The sequence below is a fragment of the Xenopus laevis genome, chromosome 3L (genome assembly GCF_017654675.1).
Source record: "Xenopus laevis strain J_2021 chromosome 3L, Xenopus_laevis_v10.1, whole genome shotgun sequence".
Classification (NCBI taxonomy): Eukaryota; Metazoa; Chordata; class Amphibia; order Anura; family Pipidae; genus Xenopus; species Xenopus laevis.
This window is the reverse complement of record NC_054375.1, coordinates 133,376,192-133,398,369: the sequence shown is the minus strand read 5'-3', so window position 1 is coordinate 133,398,369 and position 22,178 is coordinate 133,376,192. Positions and strand designations below refer to the sequence as shown.

Here is a 22,178-nt window from a genome sequence, read left to right as displayed (position 1 = left end):
GCCTTTCCAGGGACCTATAAAGAGGCAAAATTATGTTTTCATCCCTTGAGTTAATGCCCTTTTCATGGAAGTTCTTGGAACCTTGGAATTACTGTCTCTTTCAGGATGGCAGAAATTCCAGGGTCCTCTGCATCAATTACCCAGTTGCACACAATGTGTCAGAGCAGATTGGATGAATGTAATGGTGCTTTGCAAAACTATACATAAGTGCAAGGAGTGTGATGCACTTGCCATGAAGTGACTTCTCATATAATAACAGTATCACAGGATAAGTTTTGGCCAGGCACGGATTTGTGGCAAGGCCACAAAGGCTCGGACCTACGGCAGCACGATTTCAGGGGTGGCACAACAAATCTCTCATTTACTTATGCACCTGGGGTGGGCAGGGGAGCGGACAGACAGCGGCCGGACTAGAGGCATCACAGCTTCAACAAATAATAGACTGTATCTTAGGGGATATTTTAACTGTGGCTACAAAACCCCTTGCATAAATTACAGAGAGCAGGTGACTGTTATTGAGGATAACCGGGTAATGGCAAAGCCACCAAAAGGACCCAAAGCCACTGAAGGAATACAAAGTAGAATCCATCCAAGCCAAAGCTGCTGGCACGGCTGAAGAAGCTGCCATCTCCGAGGAGAATGAACCTAAAACTCTGGTCACCAGTGTTTTTTTGTTTTTAATCTTCTATGGGACCCCTGCCCACCATTGTTTTTTTTTTTTTTATATATTTATCTTCTTTGGAGCCCCTGACCACCAATGTTTTTTAACTTGTGGGGGGGGGGGGGCCAGGGGCGATCCTGGCTCCTCCACCGCCTGAGGCAGCAGCAGTTGCTGCTGCCCCCCCTCCCCCGGAAATTCGCTCTTAAAGTACCAGGAGCAGCATTTTTGCTGCCCCTGGTACCTAGTGGGGCACTGCCGACTGAGGCGACAGCCTCAACTCGCCTCATTGGCGAAGCACCCCTGGGAGGGGGGTCCACCAATTGTTTTATTTTTCTTGTAAGGGGGGTCTGGCCACCAGTGGTTTTGCTTACATTGTATGGATGACCCTGTCCACCAATTGGCTTATAGTGCTCATGTCTGTGTAGGGTTGCCACCTTTTTGCCCAGGGGAATCTGGACAGGGGGCGGGGCCATGACAACATGCGGGGCACGCAGGGCCCAGAGTATCTTGTACTGAGCTCTGTGATTTCTGATGGCCTAGCCGGTAAAACACCTGCCAAGGCCGGGGCCGGTATTACAAATTTACCGGCCATGTAGCGGCCGGTAAATTTGTAATAATACTAACAAAAGCCCTCGGCCGCCCCCAACCCGCTCAAAATGTACCTTTTTCTGCTGTCTTCTGGCCAATCGCGCGTTAAGGTCCCGTCCCTTTACATCATGACATGCCCTTTCTGCATCACAACCCACCCCCTTTTATGTCACATTTGCTCCCGCCCCCACCACCAGCCAGTAAGCATTGTATTAAAAGGTAACAACCCTAGATGGCAGCCCTGATTGGTGTGCTCCAATTCCTCTGTGAAACAGAGAAATCCCTGCCCATACCAGTCTTCACCAGTACCAGTTCTCTCTTTTGGGGGCCCAAATAGGTTGCCACCTGGCCAGTATTTTACAGGCCTGGCCGGTAAAAATGATGGTTGATTCCAATGTTATTATAGGAAGGCTGTTATTTTTTTCTAGAAAAGGTGGCAGTCCTAGGCCCAGATTTTTCTGCTGCAAAACTGACAAGGAACCTGCACACTTCCAAATAGATAATTAATTTTAGTCACTTTCACTTTTATGTTAAAATGGCCCTTGTTTTGTCCCCTACAAGTAGGGTTGCTACCTTTTAAAACAATGATTACCAGCTGGTGGTGGGGGCGGGAGCAAATTGGTGGGCCCTGACGTAAAAGGGAACGGGGCGTTACATAGAAAGGGGCGTGTCATGGCGTAAGGGGGCAGGCCTAAATGCGCAATTGGCCTGAAGACAGAAAAACAGGTACATTTTGAGCAGGTTGGGGGCAGCTGAGGGATTTTGTTAGGAGTATTAAAAATTTACCGGCAGCTACATTGCTGGTAAATTTGTAATACCGGCCCCAGCCTTGACAGTTGTTTTACTGGCTAGGCCGGTAAAATACCGGCCGGGTGGCAACCCTACCTACAGGCCTGGACTGGCAATCTGTGGATTCTGGCAAATGCTAGAGGGGCTGCTGTAAGGTGCCATAGAAAGCAGGACCGCCATCAGGGGGGGGACAGGGGGGAGAGTTGTAGGGGGCCCCGCGGGTAAGGGGGGCCCTGCCACTCCACACTTACTTGATTAGTCGGGCCCCCCATCTTTCTGAGAGCTGCTGACTTCGGGAAGGCATGGACGTTTAAAGGGCCCTGGCCACCAATTTAGGCCACCAATTTTTTTTCTCATGTGGGGTCCTAGCCACCAATATTTTTTAATGGGGGGGGGGGCTGGCCACAAATGGTTTTTTTATGGGGGGCCCTGAGCCACCAATATTTTTTTTGTTTTTTTACTGTTGTGGGGGACGGACCTGTGGGCGGGGCTTGCGGTGGGCGCAGCCCAGGAAATTTTGTTGTATGGGGCCCTGCGATTTCTGATGGAGTTCCTGATAGAAAGTCACTATTTTCATAGATGATGTTTGGGCCTCTGTGTATCTGAAATGCCAGGGCCTATTTTTATTCTCTGTCCAGACCTGGTCCCCTACATTGTGAAATACCACACAGGCAACCACCTGGCCCTCCTACAAAAATCCTTTCTCTGATCAGCTGCCAACCAGGAAGTTTATGTTTCTGTCAGAGCCGAAAAAAAATGATTCTACTGTTGGTTAAGAAAAGCGTGTTTATTCTTTTTGTTCCTTGGCACCAGTAGTAGCTGTAATAAGCAATAATAATAATCACAACAAACAGCTCCTGTGAAACACCAGGTTACCGCCCGCGCCATCCCTGCGCTGGGTGTAGAGGTGACGTCACAGTCTCGCGAGATGATCCCTGCGAGTTGTGAAACAGCTGGCTGCCAGGAGCCCAGTAGGTGGATGAGTGACTGGCGATCAGGGGCTTCGGCTAATCGCGAACGGGAATGTCGAGCGAGATGAATGTGAGGAGGCGTAAGAATGCCACGGGCAAGACTGCAGGGCGGGAGCCGGCACAGCCTCGCAAGGACAATGTCAGTCTCATGTGCAGAGTTTTGGGATTTGACTGGTCCGACTTGTCCAGTTGGCACCGCTTTGTTTGTCTCATGAACCGACCCACTGACCCGGCCGGACTGGGAATATTCCGCTTTCTGTTCGGTGAGTGTGGCCTCTGTCTGTACTGATGCATTCCTGCCTGTCACTCACTTCTTATTGGTGATGCCCACGTATTTACATGAGCCCCTGTACTGTCTCTGCTCCCCCCCACCTCTGCCTAAATATACAGACATTGATCCTTCTGACAAATAACAGGGAGTGTGCGCTCAGGGGAATCTGGCCCAGACTCTGCCTAGAGATTGTAAGCTCTTGTGGTACTCCGGTTGCCAGGTGTAATTTTCAAAATCAGACCAAAACTAGCCAAGAGGCACTTCAAAAGTAGCCCAAAAAATAGCACAATATGCGCAGTGGAAAAATCTAAAACAATAAATATATGTGAAAATAAGCCTTTTTCACTGATTTGCACATTTTCCCATGTAGTAAAATGGGACAGATTCGCCCATCACCAGAGGCGTAACTACAGAGGGGGGCCCAGGAGGTATAGGTAAAACAGGTCAACCTCTAGACATTTTGGTGGCCAGCAGATTTTTGCCCCAAAATTGTCTGAAATTGAGAAAAGTCACCAGAAAACGCGAGAATGCTTAAGAGTGACGGGAGACTGGGGTATAGAGCCCAAAATCCGCTAACTCCCAACTTCTACACAAGTCAGCCCCATTGCATGCTGGGTGTTGTAGTCTTGCATTAAACTTACATTAAACTTGGCAGTTGGCAAATTGTTAAACAAAAACTGCATTACCCAACATGCATTGGGAGACACAGGCTTGGCACAGTAGGGCAACAAAAAACTTTGGCTGGTTTCCAAATTACAAACTAGCCGAAGGCCCAAAAAGTAGCCCAAATCCATAGCTTGGCTAGTTTGTACTTTCAAAACCCGCCTGGGCTTTAAACTAGTAGCCCAATTTGGCTGGAAAAACCTGGCAACCCTGTCGGTAAGCTTGCCCCAGTGTGCAGATGTGTCTGCTGCATATTTTAGCCACGTGTGAGTTTTGAGTCCATCTCCCCCCCCCTCTCTCCCCCTCGTTGGTTGGGGGGGGGATCCAGGCCCAGCACTGAAGGAGACAGAGTGGTTCTTGTGTAATTGTAACCTAACCTTTGATTTGTTGACACAGTGTGGGGGGATTTACATTTACAACAAAAAAGAACAGTAGCTGGAGGGGTTATCTTGGCTGCAGAGAGAGGGCATCATTGATCAGCCAGACCCACTGAGAGATTTTAGATATCCGGAGACAGAGGAATGTAGACTGAGGAAAGCCCCATCAGGGAGATATGTCAGTTTTATAGGGCAGCTGCCATGTAGTAACTATCTGTATTAATTAATAATCAGCCTTATATTGTGACATTTCACAAGAAGATGGGGAGCTACTGGGGCATCTTTGGAGACAAAGATCTTTACTGCTAAAGGGCTGTGGTTGCCTTGGGCTGGTACAGAAACCCAAAACATAATGTACAACATTTCTATCTACTTTTTTAGTTTAACTTTCCTTGTCCTTTAAGAGCCATGGGCGACGGGGAGATTTGTCATCCGTGATAAATTTGCACTACTGCGGGCAGCAAATCTCCCATTAAAATGCTTCTCTACCTGCATTGATTGAAATCACCAATGGTAAAACCTATGTACTGCTCGCAAGGCAACTTCGGAAAACCAAATTAAATTGATTAAGCTAATTTTAAGTATGAGAATTCTAAGCAACTTTTTAATTGTCCTTCATTTTTTATTTTTTTATAGTTTTTTCATTATTTGCCGCCTTCTGACTGTTTCCAGCTTTCAGAGGGGATCACTAACCCCATCAAAATGCATTGCAAACTGGAGAGCTGCTGAATAAAAAGTGAAATAAGTCAAAAATAATAAAAAAAATTGAAGCAAATTGTCTTAGAATATCACTCTTTATGTCATATTAAAAGTTAATTTGAACGTGAACAACTCATTTAAGAAGAAGATGCTTTCAATTAGTATTCGCTAACCATATTCTAAATGAGGTGCTCTGTTTTTTCCCCTTCAGGTCTGCTGATGGTTCTGGACATTCCCCAGGAGAGAGGCATGAGTTACCTGGACTATAAGTATCTGGATGGACTGGACGTGTGCAGGTTCCCTCTCTTTAACTCCCTGCGCCCCCTGCCCCTGGACTTCATGTATTTGGTCTATGTGATCATGCTGCTGGGTGAGTATTCTTGGAAAACTTTAGCTCTTGTATTACTAGATTATTTAAAGGGATACTGTCACGGGAAACCATTTTTTTCCCAAATGTATCAGTTAATAGTGCTGCTCCAGCAGAATTCTGCACTGAAATCCATTTCTCAAAAGAGCAAACAGATTTTTTTATATATTTAATTTTGAAATCTGACATGGGGCTAAGACATATTGTCAGTTTCCCAGCTGCCCCCATCATGTGACTTGTGCTCTGATAAACTTCAGTCACTCTTTACTGCAAGTTGGAGTGATATCGCCTCCCTCCCCCCAGCCACCTAACAACAGAACAATGGGAAGGTAACCAGATAGCCGCTCCCTAACACATGATAACAGTTGCCTGGTAGATCTAAGAACAGCACTCAATAGTAAAATCCAGGTCCTACTGCAACACATTCAGTTACATTGAGTAGGAGAAACAACAGCCTGTCAGAAAGCACTTCCATCCTAAAGTGCTGGCTCTTTCTGAAAGCACATGACCAGACAAAATGACCTGAGATGGCGCCTACACACCAATATTATAACTAAAAAAAATACACTTGGTTCAGGAATGAATTTTTTTTATGGTAGAGTGAATTATTTGCGTGTAATTTAGAAATAAAAAAACAACATCATAAAAATCATGACAACAGTATTATTTGTCCTTCTTTCTATTCACTCTCCTGACAAGGATGTGAGTCAAAAATTGACTTTATGAAAATAACGTTTTCACATTGTGCTATTCTTTGTTACATAATATCAGGCCACATCTTTCATTAAGCCATATTCAACTTATGTTGTCTCACAGGTGCACTTGGAATCATGCTTGGTTGTTTTTATCGCCTCAGCTGTCTCTTCTTTCTCCTACCATACTGGTATGTTTTCTTTCTGGACAAGACCTCGTGGAACAACCACTCTTACCTCTATGGTCTCATAGGTTTCCAGCTGTGCCTGCTAAATGCCAACCGCTACTGGTAAGTTTTGGCACCTGAGGCGTGGAGCTCATGCCAAAAAACACATAAATCATTTGATGTATTTATATATATTTTTTGTCCTGTTGATACCATTTGTTTTTCTGGTTCTCTGGGACTGTTTGCTATATAGTTCCTTTGATTTTAGGGGTTCATAGCTCACTCCTTAAGCATCTCTGGGCCCTGTATCTTTTCTCTCTGTTGAGCCCAACTTTTCCTCTCTTCATTGCAAATCACTTTTTTCCAGACATATAAGCTGTTTTACTTTGGTCCCTTGAATCCATGAATTTATTTGAATCCAGGTTCTGGAGACTTCTCATTTATTCTCGACCCCTTCAATCCTAAAACTGCCCCATTTCTGTGGCCATTTGAAATAGAACTTTTTGCTCTCCTCTTTTCCTTGAACCTTGCGTTGGAACCTGCTTCCCCTTTGTCTTTCAGAACCTCTTGAGATGACAAACTGTTTCCTATTAAATGTCATTGAATACATTTACTTGAGCCCTGCATCTGGAAACTGCCCCTTTCTTCCTGACCCCTTGGGTCCTGAACCTGCCCCTTTCCTATGGCCATATAACAGAATCTGTTTCTCTCTTCTCCGTTCTCTTTTTTTCCCCTGACCCTTGCTTTCTTTTCCTTTTTTCCTCAAAACTTTTCCTCTGGAACCCCCTTTCCTTTCATTGGGCCTTGGTTCCCAGAAAGTGGCCTCCTTTTCCTAGATTCTGGTATCTGTTCCTCATATTTCTAAACTGTCGTGTCCTGCAACTCATCTCTTTCATTCTGATTCAAGTGACACCAGGTCTGGACTAGGAGTCAAAATAGGCCCTGGCATTCCAATTACACAGAGGCCCAAACAGATCCCCACCAGCCTGCTAAATAGTGACTTTCTGTGGCATCTTACAACAGCCCCTCTGACACAGAAGTTTAAGTAAAGGCATCAAAATGACAAGAATACGCAACACACTGGCCCACAATACATTAGTAATAATTCTTTTTTCTGCTTCTGAGTCATAGTTTGTTCTCATCCCATATAAAACTAGTAACATAGCAGGTGAACTTTTTCAAATTGGTTTATAGAACTGTAAGTAATCTGTTTCTAGGAGGCATCACTCCTAACTTGTAGTAGAAATTAATGACATCTTTTTAGCACCAAAATGCATCAGTTAATAGCGCTCCTCTAGCAGAATCCCTGCGCTGAAATCTGTTTTTCAAAAGAGAAAACAGATTATTTAATACAGTATTTAATTTTGAAATGTGACAAAAGTGCTAGACATGTGAAGTGGTGGCTCTTTCTGAAAACACATGACCCGGCGCAATAAACTAAGTTGGCAAGTTGTCTGCCTACACATCAGCATTACAACTAAAATAATACATTTATTGGTTCAAAAATTACCTTTAATGGTAGAATGAATTATGTGCAATGTATACAGTGTAATTTAGGAATGAAAACTATACCATAAAATTCATGGAAGAATCCCTTTAAGTATTAAAACAATGACATACTAAAACATATAAACATGGTAAAGGGCACCATCTTTCCTAGGGTTTTATCTTTGCTTATGCAAGCACATGGACCTTTGGTCATTGTTCTTTAACATCTTCTCCTCCTCTCTTCACCAGGTCTATTGATGGCTTACTGAACCCCCGCAAGCGCAATGCACATGTTCCACTTTGGAATTACACTACTCTTCGGGTTCAGGTAACCCCACCCCCCTACATGCATGATTGTTAGTGGCCTCTTACAATTTAAGATGACCCGTATTAAACCTGATTCTTCCAACCCCCTTCCAGATCTTCATTGTTTATTTTATTGCGGGTATAAAGAAACTGGACGCTGACTGGGTGGAAGGTTATTCAATGGGAACTCTCTCTCGTCATTGGTTGTTTGATCCTTTCAAGTAAGTGCCGATGAATGGTTTAAGGAATATTTTTAAGAAATAAAGTATGTGGTTATAGTTGCTGGTCATGAATAAAAGCTCATGCGTTTGTCTCAAAGCAATATCCCACTGACCTGGGAATTTATGTTCATGGTATGACTGCTTATTTACCATTGGAAACAGTAATCCTTTGTTTAGCTGCTGCATGTTCTATATTCTTTGGTCTGCACTTTTAATAGGAATAGGTATATATAGTGCTCAAGAATTAAATAGGTGGTTCACCATTAAAGGAGAAGTCAAGCTATGTGCAAAAATCCCTCCCCCCCTCCTCTGTGTAGGCCCCCCTCCCTCTTCCCCCCCCTGAATTTTTTTTTGATGTTACTGGACCTTTAACTTAACATTTAGAATAGCTAATTCTAAGCAACTTTTCAATTGGTCTTTATTTTTTATTTTGTTTTATAGTTTTCAAATTATATGCCTTCTTCTTCTGACTCTTTCCAGCTTTCATATGGGTTTCACTGACCCCATCTAAATACAAATGCTCTGTAAGACTACACATGTATAGTTATTGGTCACTAGCGTAATTTAGGCCATAGTAAGCAGATTGTTGAACTTGCTAACTGGAGAGCTGCTGAATAAAAAGCTAAATTATTCAAAATCCACAAATAATAAAAAATTAAAACCAAATATCAATCTACATCATACTAAAAGTTACCTCAAAATTTACTAAAAGTTACCTCAAAGTTGAACAACCCCTTTAAACGGTTTCCACTGAGCCCATGATATAATCTCCACAATGCTCAAATGTGTGGTCCTATCAGATATTGCTTGTCCTAGACAGGAACAAGATTAGCAGGTTATTGGCATCTAGGTGGGCTAGAGCCATGATCACTTTTGCCTTGGCCAAGGTTCTTGTTATAGGTGATACCCTAACTAGTTCAACTCTGCCTCTTGCTCACTTTGGCCAATCTGCAGCACTGGGCTGTGGCCAACTGTGAGGAACACTGTACAGCGCAAGTAGCACTATATATATATATATATATATATATATATATATATATATATATATATATATATATATATATATATATATATATATATATATATATATATAGAAATATACATACTTTTAGGACTCCAAGTGAAGGCTATTTTCACTTTTGATTTGTAATGAATCCGTATAATGCTATGGTAAATTTTGCTGTACTACTAAAGCCCATGATCAGGGTCGCAACTAGAGTCATTTGAGGTAACCTCCGAATTACAGTTGCATTTTCACAACTTCCAACACTAGATGGCAGTGCTAGCTAACGCACTGGTGGTCATCTGTTTGTTTTGAAAACATTTTATCTACTGCATTGAATTCCAGAAGGCAAACAAACCATCACAGTGAGAAGGGGCTTAAAGGATCTGAAGAGCTCTTCAATTTAAGACATACTTAGAGAGCCTTCTTAAAGGAGTTTTTCACCTTTAAAATTACTTTTAGTAGGATGTAGAAAGTGATATTCGGAGACAATTTGCAATTGGTTTTCATTTTTTATTTGTGGTTTTCGCTTTATATTCAGCAGCTCTCCAGTTTGCAATTTCAGCGATCCAACTTACCCTAGCAACCATGCATTGATTTGAATAAGAGACTGGAATTAAATAGGAGAGGCCTGAATAGTAAGTTGTTTCTTGTTTATCCAGAATGTTTCCATCTGGGTGTTTGTGCTCAGGCTGAGGGCACAAAGGTTAAACAGTCCACTTCTCTCTGCCGGCATTTTGTACCACGAAGCATATATTGTACCGAAAGTGCATGATTTTATGATTTTCAAGCCAATCTCTGTACTCAGGCAGTCGAACTACACACTGGAGCGGATCCAATTCTCTCTGCCTACGTAGCAAACAAAGGTGGAGAGAAGCAGACCGTACACCATGTGTGCCCTCAGCCTTAGGAGCTATGAGTGAAAGATGAAATATGAACTGTTTCCCCACCAGGCTCTTTCTATCAGAGGAGATGACCAATCTTGTGGTTGTGCACTGGGCAGGCCTTATATTGGACTTGACCGCTGGCTACTTGCTGTTCTTTGATGTGACTCGTCCTGTGGCTTTGTTTTTTGTCAGTTATTTTCACTGCATGAATTCCCAGCTCTTCAGCATAGGTGAGTGACTAATGCACAAAGCACGTAATGATGAGGCTCACCTAAGCACAGAAGGCTCCATTCATCTTCAATCTCCTGGCTCCTCGACAGTTCCGATTACAACCATGTCCTTGTTTCTGCCCAGTCTTTTCTATGTCCCTTGATTCCAACGTTGCATTTTTTTTTACATCTTAATTTATTCTTCCCATCACACATCACTTGTTAAATATCACCCCTCTAAATAACTCCCTGGATTGGATTAACTCCCTTTTTTACCTCTATTCTGAAGAACCAGGAAGTTGGAAAATGAAATTGTTTTCAGTTTAGTTTTTGCACTATTTCTTATTATTATTTTTATCCTTTATAAAGTGCCAACATATGCATCAGCTCTTTTTCTTATATTAAAACAAAAATCTGCCAGTGCTTAAACTTCTCTAACTATAGAAGACACGTGCTTAAAAAATATGTGTTTGGGGCTGATGTATTGAAAATTTTCCCCAAAACCAAACTAGCCCTGCCCATCTGTTCCACTTCCTGCCCACTGAATTCTGTGGCTGTGCAGGGGGCGAGCCGCTGGCACTGCACTGTATGATAGGAACCAATCAGCAGTTAAGCTGACCTGATAGAGAACTGAAGTCTTTCTTTGCTTGTGTGTCTGCAGTGCTTTGATTGGCTGTTCCTCTCCTACTGTGCTTGCAGGGACCATTTGGATGCACCCAACCCTCATTTGAAAAAGGGACCGTTTCAGATGTATAGGGAACTCCAATAAAGGGGGCATTTTTGAAGATATAAATTTTTAGCCCAAAATTAACAGCACCATTTATTACTCATTATTGCCTTCAAAATTAGGGTTTTTGTTTTACATATCCTATATCTCCTTTAATCAAAACAAACTGCAAAAATAATTTTCAGCCCAAGCCCTTATTATTGAACTCACTGTCCCTTTAGGGTCAGGGCACACACTCATTCGGGGAGATTAGTCGCCCGGCGACAAATCTCTTCTTCGGGGCGACTAGTCTCCCCGAACTGCCACCCGCCAGCTAGAATGTAAATCGCAGACGGGATGGCACTTGGAGCGCTTAGTTTTCCAAAGTCACCTGAAACTTCTAGCCGGCGGGAGGCAGTTCGGGGAGATTAGTCGCCCTGAAGAAAAGGGGAGTTGTCGCCGGGTGACTAATCTCCCCGAATCTGAGTGTGTGTCCTGACCCTTAAATTGTATTTACTAATCTTGTGGTCATTTTTGTTTTGCTTCACTCAGGCATGTTCTCATACACCATGCTGGCAACCAGCCCTCTTTTCTGCTACCCTGATTGGCCCAGAAGGCTGATTGCTAAACTTCCCCGCTGCCTGCAGTATGTCCTGCCACAGACACAGCCCCCGCAGGAGAGTATGGAATGTGTGTACACTGGACGGAAGGGAAAGACCGCTTCCCAGCCTGGATTGTGGCACAAGCTTGGAGCAGCCTTTACTGTGCTTTACATTATAGAGCAGCTCTTCTTGCCTTACTCCCATTTTATCACTCAGGTGAGAAATTGCTATTCAAGCAAGATATGACACTGGGCATTAACAACAGAAAAATCTCCCTGTAGAACAGGTCTGTCTAGCTGGAGGCTAGCAGGTTAGATGTGGTCCTCCAAGGGCCCCCACCATGTGCTCCATAGACTACTGTATATGACATCATCATTTTGCTCAAACAGCTCAATCCCTCGTCGTTTACCAATGAAGCATGAAATACTTTACAATTGAAGACATAATAAGACTTTAAAATATATATAATAGTTTATATAAAGAATAAAGTTGTCATGAGCAGCGTATATATCAGTGAGTAATAAAACCACAGTGTAAAACAATTACTGGGTGTTCAGCAGCAGAACAATGGCCTTGTGGCTCACTGGGCTGCAGAAATGAAATGCCCCCCATAGTCTCAGAATGTGACAATGCCTCGCCTTGTGCACAATGCTCGACATGGAACCCACCAAGGAATTTTCCTTATCACCTCCTGCAACAAACATCACTGCATTCTCTTTCTATTTTCTCTATCATCAGGGCTACAATAATTGGACAAATGGACTATACGGATATTCGTGGGATATGATGGTTCACTCACGGTCACACCAGCATGTTAAAATCACCTACAGAGATGGAATCACTGGGGAAATTGGATACCTTAACCCTGGGGTGAGTGTTGTTCGCACTATGTTTCCCCTAGATTACTGTGTGTGCTTTGCTTGGAATTTCTTTCTACACAGGTTGTACCTGATGATGATTTCAAATGGACACCCAAAAACCATGATCAGGAATGTAAAAGACAATCGTGTTTCCTTTCCGTGTAAGCTGCACACAGAGAGGGTTCTGTGACTACAGTTAGGCCCATAAATCTTTGGACAGAGACAACTTTTTTGTAATTTTGGTTCTGTACATTACCACAATGAACTTTAAATGAAACAACTGCACACTTTCAGCTTTAATTCAGTGGGTTGAACAAAAAGATTGCATAAAAATGTGAGGGACTAAAGCCTTTTTTTTTTAACAAAGTCACTTCATTTCAGGGGCTCAAAAGCAATTGGACAAATTAAAAAACTGAAAATAAAATGTTCATTTCTAATACTTGGTTGAAACCCCTTTGCTGGCAATGACAGCCTGAAGTCTTGAACTCATGGACATCACCAGATTCTGGGTTTCCTCCTATTTAATGCTCTGCCAGACCTTTACTGCAGCCGCTTTCAGTTGTTGTTTGTTTGTGGGCCTTTCTGTCCCAAGTTTAGTCTTCAACAAGTGAAATGCAGCTCAATTGGGATCAGATCAGGTGACTGACTTGGCCATTCAAAAATATTCCACTTCTTTGCTTTAATAAACTCCTGGGTTGCTTTGGCTGTATGTTTTGGGTCATTATGAAACGCCTCCCAATCAATGTGACTGCATTTAGCTGGATTTGAGCAGACAGTGTCTCAGAATTCATTCTTGTGCTTCTGTCCTGTGTCACATGATGGATAAACACTAGTGTCCCAGTGCCACTGGCAGCCATGCAGCCCAAGCCATCACACTGCCTCCCAAATGTTTTATACACAACTGTGCTATGCTTTGGATCATCAGCTGTTCCACCCCTTCTCCATACTGGCTTGTTTCACCTGCATGGAGAACTCCATTGACCACATGTTGTCTGTTCACAGCAAAATCTTCCACATACAAGTAGGGTTGCCACCTTTTATAAAAAAAATCTACCGGCTGCTGGGGGGCTAGAAGAGGCAAAAGAAAAGGTAAGTTGCAGGGGATTGGGGGCAGGCCAATGGCTCCTTTTGATCGTATTACAAATTTACCGGTAGTTACATTGCCGGTAAATTTGTATTCCCGGCCTTGGCAGGTATTTTACCAGCTAGGCCGGTAAAATACGGGCCGGGTGGCAACCCTACATACAAGCCCCCCCCTCAAATCAACTCCAGGGCTTTATCTGCTTCATTGATAATGACATAACAAAGGAATTGCCCACACCTGCCCATGAAATAGGCTTTGAGCCAATTGTCCATTTAGTTTTGAGCCCCTGAAATGAAGTGATTGTGTTAAAAAATGCTTTAGTTCCTCACATTTTTGTGCAGTGTTTTTGTTCAACCCACTGAATTAAAGCCAAAAGTCTGCAGTTCAACTGCATCTGAGCTGTTTCATTTAAAATTCATTGTGGTAATGTACAGAACCAAAATTAGAAAAAAGTTGGCTCTGTCCAAAGCTTTATGGACCTAACTGTATAAACAACTGCATCAGAAACATCCAGACACAATAAATCCATGGCTGTCAATGAATATGTCAGTCACCAGTGTGTCACGCAGATGTACCTCTATTCGGACACTGTACCTCTACGACATGTTCATGGGCACCTCAGCTTTGTGAAGATAACCTATATAGTCAGAGACACAATCTCAGCGTTTCTATTACTAGTGATATTGCACTCTTTCCTATAGGTATTCACACAGACGAGGCGCTGGAAAGATCATGCGGACATGCTGAAGCAGTATGCGGTCTGCCTGCAAGGTCTGCTGGGCGCATACAACATCTCACAACCAGAGATCTACTTCGATGTGTGGGTGTCTATCAACGACCGCTTCCAGCAGAGGTGAGCAGTTGGTGACTTCAGACAGAGCAGGAGGGATTTAAAATAATAGTCACTGAATCCCTATGTGGAAACACTTTGTGTGAATAAAAATATATTTACATATCATGCTAACACATTAGACATCACTATCCCGACTGAGGGTGCTGGAAGCTTCATTTCGCGAACTGTGGGTAAGACCTCAAAACTATACAACATTCTTATGAAACGTGAAAGGGGTGGTTCACCTTTAAGTTCACTTTTATCATATTATAGAATGGCTAATTCAACTTTTCAATTGCCCTACATTTTTATAGTTTTTGAATTATTTGCATCTTCTTCTGACTTTTTTCAGATTTTCGAATGGCAGTCACTGACCCCCATCTAAAAAAAACAAATGCTCTGTAAGGCTACAAATGTATTGTTATTGCTACTTTTTATTACTCTTCTTTCTATTCAGGACTTCTGCTATTCATAATCCAGTTTCTTATTCAAACCAATGCATGGTTGCTAGGGGAATTCAGGCCATAGTAAGCAGGTTGTTGAACTTGCTCACTAGAGAGCTGCTGAATAAAAAGCTAAATAACTCAAAATCCACAAATAATAAAAAATGAAAACCAATTGCAAATTGTTTCAGAATATCACTCTCTACATCATACTAAAGGTTCTCAAAGGTAAACAACCCTTTTAAAAGTTTGTTGGCCAGGTGCCATTGCTTATAGCAATCAAATGTTAAATAACGGTGACCCCCACAGGCTGTTTGATCCTACTGTGGACATTGTAAAAGCTGAGTGGTCTCCATTCCATAAGACTCCCTGGCTGAAGCCGCTGCTGGTTGATCTTTCACCTTGGAGGGCAAAGTTTCAGGAGGTGGAGGATTCTCTGGATAATCAGACGGATGTAGTGTTCATTGCAGATTTCCCAGGTGAGTGTATTCTTATGTAACCAGACTATAAGGAATATTCGCTTCACCACACCCCTTTGTGCCCTTCTGAGATCGCTCCCTACTTCTTTCTCTTTCACTTTTCCCCTTGTTCACTGCTAGTATATTTTAGTATATAATGATTGGAATATCTTTTCTCTGTATTTCACTCTTTTTCTTTGTTTGTTAGGCTTATTTTTGGAGAACTTCGTAAGTGAGGATCTGGGTAATACAAGCCTACATATCCTTCAGGGTGAGGTTAATGTGGAAATAGTAAAGGAGGAGAGGAACGTCACTTTAAGAGAGGGAGACCACATGCAGGTATCTATGGTCATGGCAACCGATTTGTTCATAAAGATGGCAAGTTATATTCAGCTATCTGTACACATGCCCCAAGCAAACTCCTACCACTTTGCCAATATGTACAACATTAAACTGTTTTAGCTAGTTTATGGTGAGTTAAAGGTGAATGAGCCATACCTGAGCTGATAAACTCTGCCAAATTGGCCTATATGAGCAGTGAAAATGCCCTCAATATTTCACCGTCTGGCAGAAAAGTCTGGGTTAGGCAGATGCCAGGAGACCATTACCTGTCTGAATGCGTAATGCCAACGGTAAAGTGTGGAGGCTTTTGTTTTCCATGGTTTGGGCTAGGACCCCATAGTCCCATTAAAAGAATAAGGTTACATCATTCAGTGACATTCTTGATTTTAACATCAAGAGATATTAGCAGTTTTATACAGCTAGGCAGACTTTTAGCTCACAGACGTATTTGAAGCCATAGAGTGTCGGCGACCCTAACTGTTTATGCACTTGTTATTGACTTTCAATATAATACATTGTAAGTTGCAAAAGTTTGGGTTTTAATCTCTTTTAAGGGTCAGGGCACACAGGCAGATTTGGAGACATTTGTCGCCCGGCGACAAAGCTCCTCTTCTTCGTGGCGACTAATCGCCCCAAACTGCCTCCTCTGCCGGCTAAAATGAAAATCGCCGGCGGGATGGCACTTGTATCGATTCCGTCTTCCGAAGTCGCCTCACGAGGAAACTCATGCCATCCCACCAGCGATTTTTATTTTAGCCGGCGGGAAGGCAGTTCGGGGAGATTAGATGCTCTGAAGAAGGGGAGATTTGTTGCCGGGCAAATAATCTCCCCGAATCTGCCTGTGTGCCCTGACCCTTAAGGGGCTGTTCACCTTCCAAAGACTTTTTTCAGTTAATTGTTTTCACCAGAAATAAAGACTTTTTTTCAATTACTTTTCATTTTTTTTATCTATAACCGTTTTTACTAAATTGAAGTTGAATGTTCATGTCTGGTGTTTGAGTCTGGCAACTCAGTAATTCAGGTGCAGACTCTGAACTGTTACAATTTTGCAACATTTAGTTGATACATTTCTCAGCAGCATCTCTGGAGTATTAGCAACTATTGTATCAATTCTAACAGCTGCGTTTAAAGAAACCCAGAGATTCTGCTCAGCAGGGACAAAAATAAGAAATGTATCAACTAAATGTATCAATTAAGAGCAGTTTACAGATCTGCAACCCTGTTTTCTTTTTTTTTCAAAACAAAAGATGTATTGGCACCCCATCTTGTCTTACTAGCTGTCGCTGAATCTCTGAATTCTAGTTAATTTCTATGACCCTTGTCTCTACCTCAGTTGCCAGCTGGTGAATATCATAAAGTATTCACAGTGTCTCCAGGCCCTTCCTGTTACATGTACATCTATGTAAATACTACGGCCGTGACCCTGGAGAAAAATTTTACACGGCTACTAGAACTGAAGGAGAGGGCTGAAAATGGAAGTGGTAAGTGTGCGCAGTAGTTGCCTTTGGTTCTGTGAAGACCAGTTGTGAAATTTGGAAGGCAAAAAAAATGTGTTCCATTAAAAAATTAGATTGAACTCAGTATTTCACAGAAATTTCTTACATGCAATGTGATTTGTTACATCAAAGGAAAACAATGTAGGTCTCTATTAAAAGATATTGCATAAAACAACTCATATGTAAAAACCTGCTTCATGTAAATAAACCATTTTCATAATAATATACTTTTTTTTAGTAGTATGTGCCATTGGGTAATCATAAATAGAAAATTGCCATTTTAAAAAATACGATTTTTAATAAAGTACGATTCACGGTGCACACAAACAAACCATACTTGTTAGGTCACATGAGCCAATTAAAAGACAGAGTTGTGTCTTTTGCTTCCACATTTCTTCCTGTTACAGTTAGAGCTGCAGTATTTCTGGTCAGGTGATCTCTGAGGCGCAACACAGACCATCACAAAATGGTGGCTCAAGAGATGTCAAAGGACAATATTTACTTAAATATATATTCCAGTTTGATAAGATTCTTTAATGTGCCACTTAATTTGATATAAACTATCTGTTGCTCAAGTATTCATTTTGGGGGTATAGTTTTCCTTTAATTCAAGATAAATAATATTTGCTAGTTATCTGGTACTTTAATTGAGAAATGTACTACCAACAATAAGGGATATGCTCCCCTAGCATGCTGGGCTGCTGTTGTTATAACACACATAAGTAGCAGAAACTGGCAGTAGGCCTTAAAATGTTTTAAATCAGTGCTGTACAACTGGAGGCTGGATGTAGCCCTCCAAAGGATCCAGTTGCTTAAAGGCTCCATAGACCACACATCATTTTAATTGAATTTAGGCCGTGAACATGCTAAATGAGAAATAATTGGCCCACTATATGTAAGAAGTTGGGCAGCACTACATTAGATTTATAGCTGAATGCTTCTCTTTACCCTTCCAGAAACTTTCCAGCTTCCTCCTGAACTCCAGCCCATTATCTCGGGTACAGTGGAGGACGTCCATAACACAGACCCGCTTGTTCTTGCCTACCTGCGCAGGCAGAAGAGGCTGGAGCTGTCAGAAAGGAGACGAAACGCAACTTTATTGCAGAGGGTTGATCGTTTCTGCGGTAAAAAATACTACTTGCTACGTCGAAGGTGGGTACAGAGTTGCCAGTTGAGTGTGTATGAATTTTACGTTAGTCTTTTAATTCTCCTTTGTGTAAAAAGTGGATTATGCCTTCTCATTTATCATGTGCAGTTGTTAGTGATGTGGGTCGACCCAAACCCGACTAACCTGGTGCACTTCCCTATTTATAGACCGTGACTGCCCCGCTCTGACATCATGGAAGTTCAGCCCAAACCTGCCTGCAAACATTGTGCAGAAGTCGGCCCAAATCTGCCCGACCCACTGACTTTGGGCCAGTCCGCATATCACTAGCAGTCGCCCGTTGGTAGCACAGATGTCTGTATCACTATTCCCTCTATTACTGACCAGCTACAGAAAAAGTTATTTGCTGACGAACATTGAGGGTCATTAAACATGAGCAAAGGCTCATTTGGTGGGGAATAAGTTAGAGGCAGACATATTTGGTTAAGTGGTAGAGTAAAGGTGGCCACACACAGGGAGATCCCCAATATACAGCGGATCTCTCCCCAATATGCCCACACTGAATTGGGCGATATTGGGCTGATCCAATTGTGGCCCAACGATTGGATCAGAATGGAGGCCAAACACGGGCGGATCCCGGGACCGCATCAACGAAGAGATGCGGCCACGATCCAACGGGATTTTTTAACCTGCCTGAGCAGCATCTGCCTGACTTTTGGCCAGATATAGATTGGGGACGCCGCTACACTCGGGCCAATAAGCTGCCGACTCGGTCTGTCTGCTTTTATCGGCCCATGTATGGGGGCCTTAAGAGAGGTTGTACCCCCCGAAACGTTGATATTGGTGGTATAAACAAATAAAAAGAAGGGGCACTTTCCCCACTGCAGAAAATTGTGTGTGTGCCGATCAGTGAATAGAAAGTTGCTGGCCTTAAGAGGCTGACTTGTTGGTAGGGAGTGCACACAGGAACTTAAATGAGAAAGAAATACTATCTGGAGTATTTGTTGAGGCAAGAGATGCAGTGGCTGATGTTGAAAGAGCAGATCCATACAGATCAATACAATTTGGCTGTTTGTGTATGTGGTGAAACTGACACGTGCATAGTCCTCTTTAGTTGGTGGATAAATTCTTGAGCCCAGCTGAATGTTCACAAACCTATTTGACCCTTGCAGTTAGAACGTGCAACCCATAAAGTGACTGAACTCAGTATTTTTTGTATTACATTTTAAACAGTAATTCTGCCTTCCTTTCAAACACTAGGAAATCTTGAGTTTCTAAAAAATCATGGGCAAATTTTATAGGCCAATATATATCACTCTGTAATCACTATAAATAGATATAATAAATGCCAACGGAAGCGGCTCACACTTAGGTTGTGGCCAGGAAGAGCGACAGGAAGTGCTTGGCCTGACCCCCCCCCCCCAATGTGTTGGCCCAAACCTGACCCATGAGTATCGGGCCGGCCCACACATCACTATTAGACTATATAATGCCAGGTCCCATCTGGTTTTACTGTTGCTTAACAAATAGGTTCTAGTAAATAGAAAGTGTAACTTCTTTCCGAGGGCGTTTCCTCCCCATGTGACTGTAGCAGCAAAACATTCTGTGAATTGGGAGATAAGCCAGAACTCTGAATTATAAGTGCTAAACTGTAGCTGATTAGTAAACATGGGGTTGTTTGCCTGAACACTTTCTTCTTTAGTGCCTGCCTTGCCTAAGGACGTCATTGACCTCAAAAAACGTAACAAAATCCAACAACAATTCCGTTATCCAGGGGAATATGGAGATTTTTTTTTGGAGTGTATGTTGTGTAATAGAACAGTTCTGGATTCCACGTGAATGTGTAAAAACTAAGATTTTTTTTGAATTTAGATATACACAAAACTAACATCAGATTAATGAAGTTCAAAAAGTAATATTGCTTTCTGTAAGTAAAGCAATCACAGCAGAGTTGAGACCATGTTCAGATATTCTAAGGACATGCTCTAAGCTATACTGGGAGCACATTTTTGCAGCTATTCACCCTTGTTTCTTTGGTGTTTGGGTCATTGTGCTCTAGAAATCATACCTTACTGGCACTATGCCAAGTGTGGGTCTGTTTAGCTGCAGCTCACAGTCTATCGGCTTTGCACTGACATTATAAGAAAGATTGGACTTTTGGGGAACTCATAAATGGATCCATTAACAGGCAATGGCAACCTATTGATATGCTTCACTGTCTTTTCTGGCAGGTAGTTTCATGGAGGGATTTTGGCATGGCTGATATGTTCAGCTGCTGCTGGTAGTCTGTTCAGCTGAATATACTGGCATCCTCAAACATCCCTGGCTCAAACTACACACTGTAAGGATCAGTGGTTGAAGCATATCATTACGTTTTCTTATTGGCACATCCAAACTACGCTATCCTCCGCAGCAAAGCGGTTTGTCACAGAAATGGCACCAAGTGCTATGAATGCTGCAGGATCTTGGGAGTGTCCTTGGTTGTTGCAAAGCTTAATTGTGTCTAGTGTGGAACGCCTTGAACTTCAGCTATGTAGGGCACTGAAAACAGAAGTCAACGATGGGAACAGACGTTTGTCCCGGAGTATTAGAAAAAATGATTAATTGTGCTACTGCTCTATTATAGATCTAGACTGATCTACCGATCTTTCAACAGTTGATGTTTATTTGCTTGGTCTCATGATAGACAACTCTTTGAGGGTATTACCCTTTATTTATACAGAACTGACTTTTCTGCATCAGTTCCTGCCCCAGTGAAAGACACAGGCAGCTAGTGCCCTGGTTGAAACTGAACCTAGGAACTGAGCACTACTGTATTTGACTCCTCATCGAGAATTCAGTGGTAGGATTTTGAGCGACTAGGATTATTGGGGCATACCAAACATCTTGGCACCTCTCAGTGACTATGTTTTTCTTTGGGACACATATTTCCCAACAGTCTGTACTTAGAAGCGGAACAGTGATTCTATCCTACTTTTAAATGTCAACTTGCACCTGCTCCTCCTCATAATGGAATTGATTTTAAAATTGTGAATCTGTCACATTAAAGGGCACTTCTCATCCCTAAAAAAAAATTCTCCAGTTAGGGAGTCTCCCCCTGCAAGCAGGAATTCTGGTTCTCATTATGTGCATGCGGCACTATTGAATGCACCAGGAGCTCATGTCTCGGCACATGGGAAGACAACCCGTTCCCCCTCTATTCGCCTGCACCTCTGGGAGACAGGCGCTCTTTAATATAACATGCCTGATTATTTTTTTTCTCTCTCCCCAGCTTCCTAATGACAGCAATTGCAATGAGGAACTTGGCATTAGGTCGTCCATCACTGGAACAGCTGGCAGAGGAAGTCTCATTTGCAAATGTAAAGTATGAAGACCCTTTCATGAAAAGTGAAAAGCAGCAGGACAGCCTACATCACGAACCAGAGCACATAGAATTGTGATCATCACCAAGTCAGGAAATGGATGATATATAATAATCACACAGGAACCAAAGTATTGGACAGCTATATTAAGGGATACAGAGATGCTATTAAGACAAGTGCCTATCTTTCTACTGCACAGCCCAACACAGGTATCCAGCAAACAAACACATTCCAGTGTTAGCATTTTTTTTGCAATTATGCTGAGCAGTGCAATCTATTACGACTTCCCTTTTTTACCAGCTGTGCATAAATACACCTGTTAAGACTGAAAAGAATTAGCTCAATTGTGTGAGCATTTTGTGGAAGAAAAAAAAAAATCTTGCAGTCAACAGGTGCTTATAAGTGCAAGGGGTTAGCTGGTTAAGTCGTGAACAATATAAACTAACTTTTGCAAAGTAACTCATGACTAATGTTTGTACCGAGTGAATAAATGTATTTGAGAAAGTTTTGTGTCAATATTAAGTTGGAG

General features: G+C 42.4%; 1 protein-coding gene across 1 annotated transcript; it reads left to right on the top strand.

Moving 5' to 3' along the window:
• The first annotated feature begins 3,002 nt into the window (after nt 1–3,002).
• Nucleotides 3,003–22,153, top strand: ggcx.L (gamma-glutamyl carboxylase L homeolog). The gene is given in 14 exon segments (NM_001092575.1): nt 3,003–3,272; nt 5,231–5,389; nt 6,203–6,368; nt 7,983–8,061; nt 8,154–8,260; nt 10,217–10,380; nt 11,618–11,883; nt 12,406–12,537; nt 14,313–14,464; nt 15,196–15,365; nt 15,553–15,683; nt 17,020–17,167; nt 18,139–18,334; nt 21,559–22,153. Coding segments are annotated over 14 exon segments (2,238 nt in total). The 5' UTR covers nt 3,003–3,073; the 3' UTR covers nt 21,728–22,153.
• The last annotated feature ends 25 nt before the right edge of the window (nt 22,154–22,178 follow it).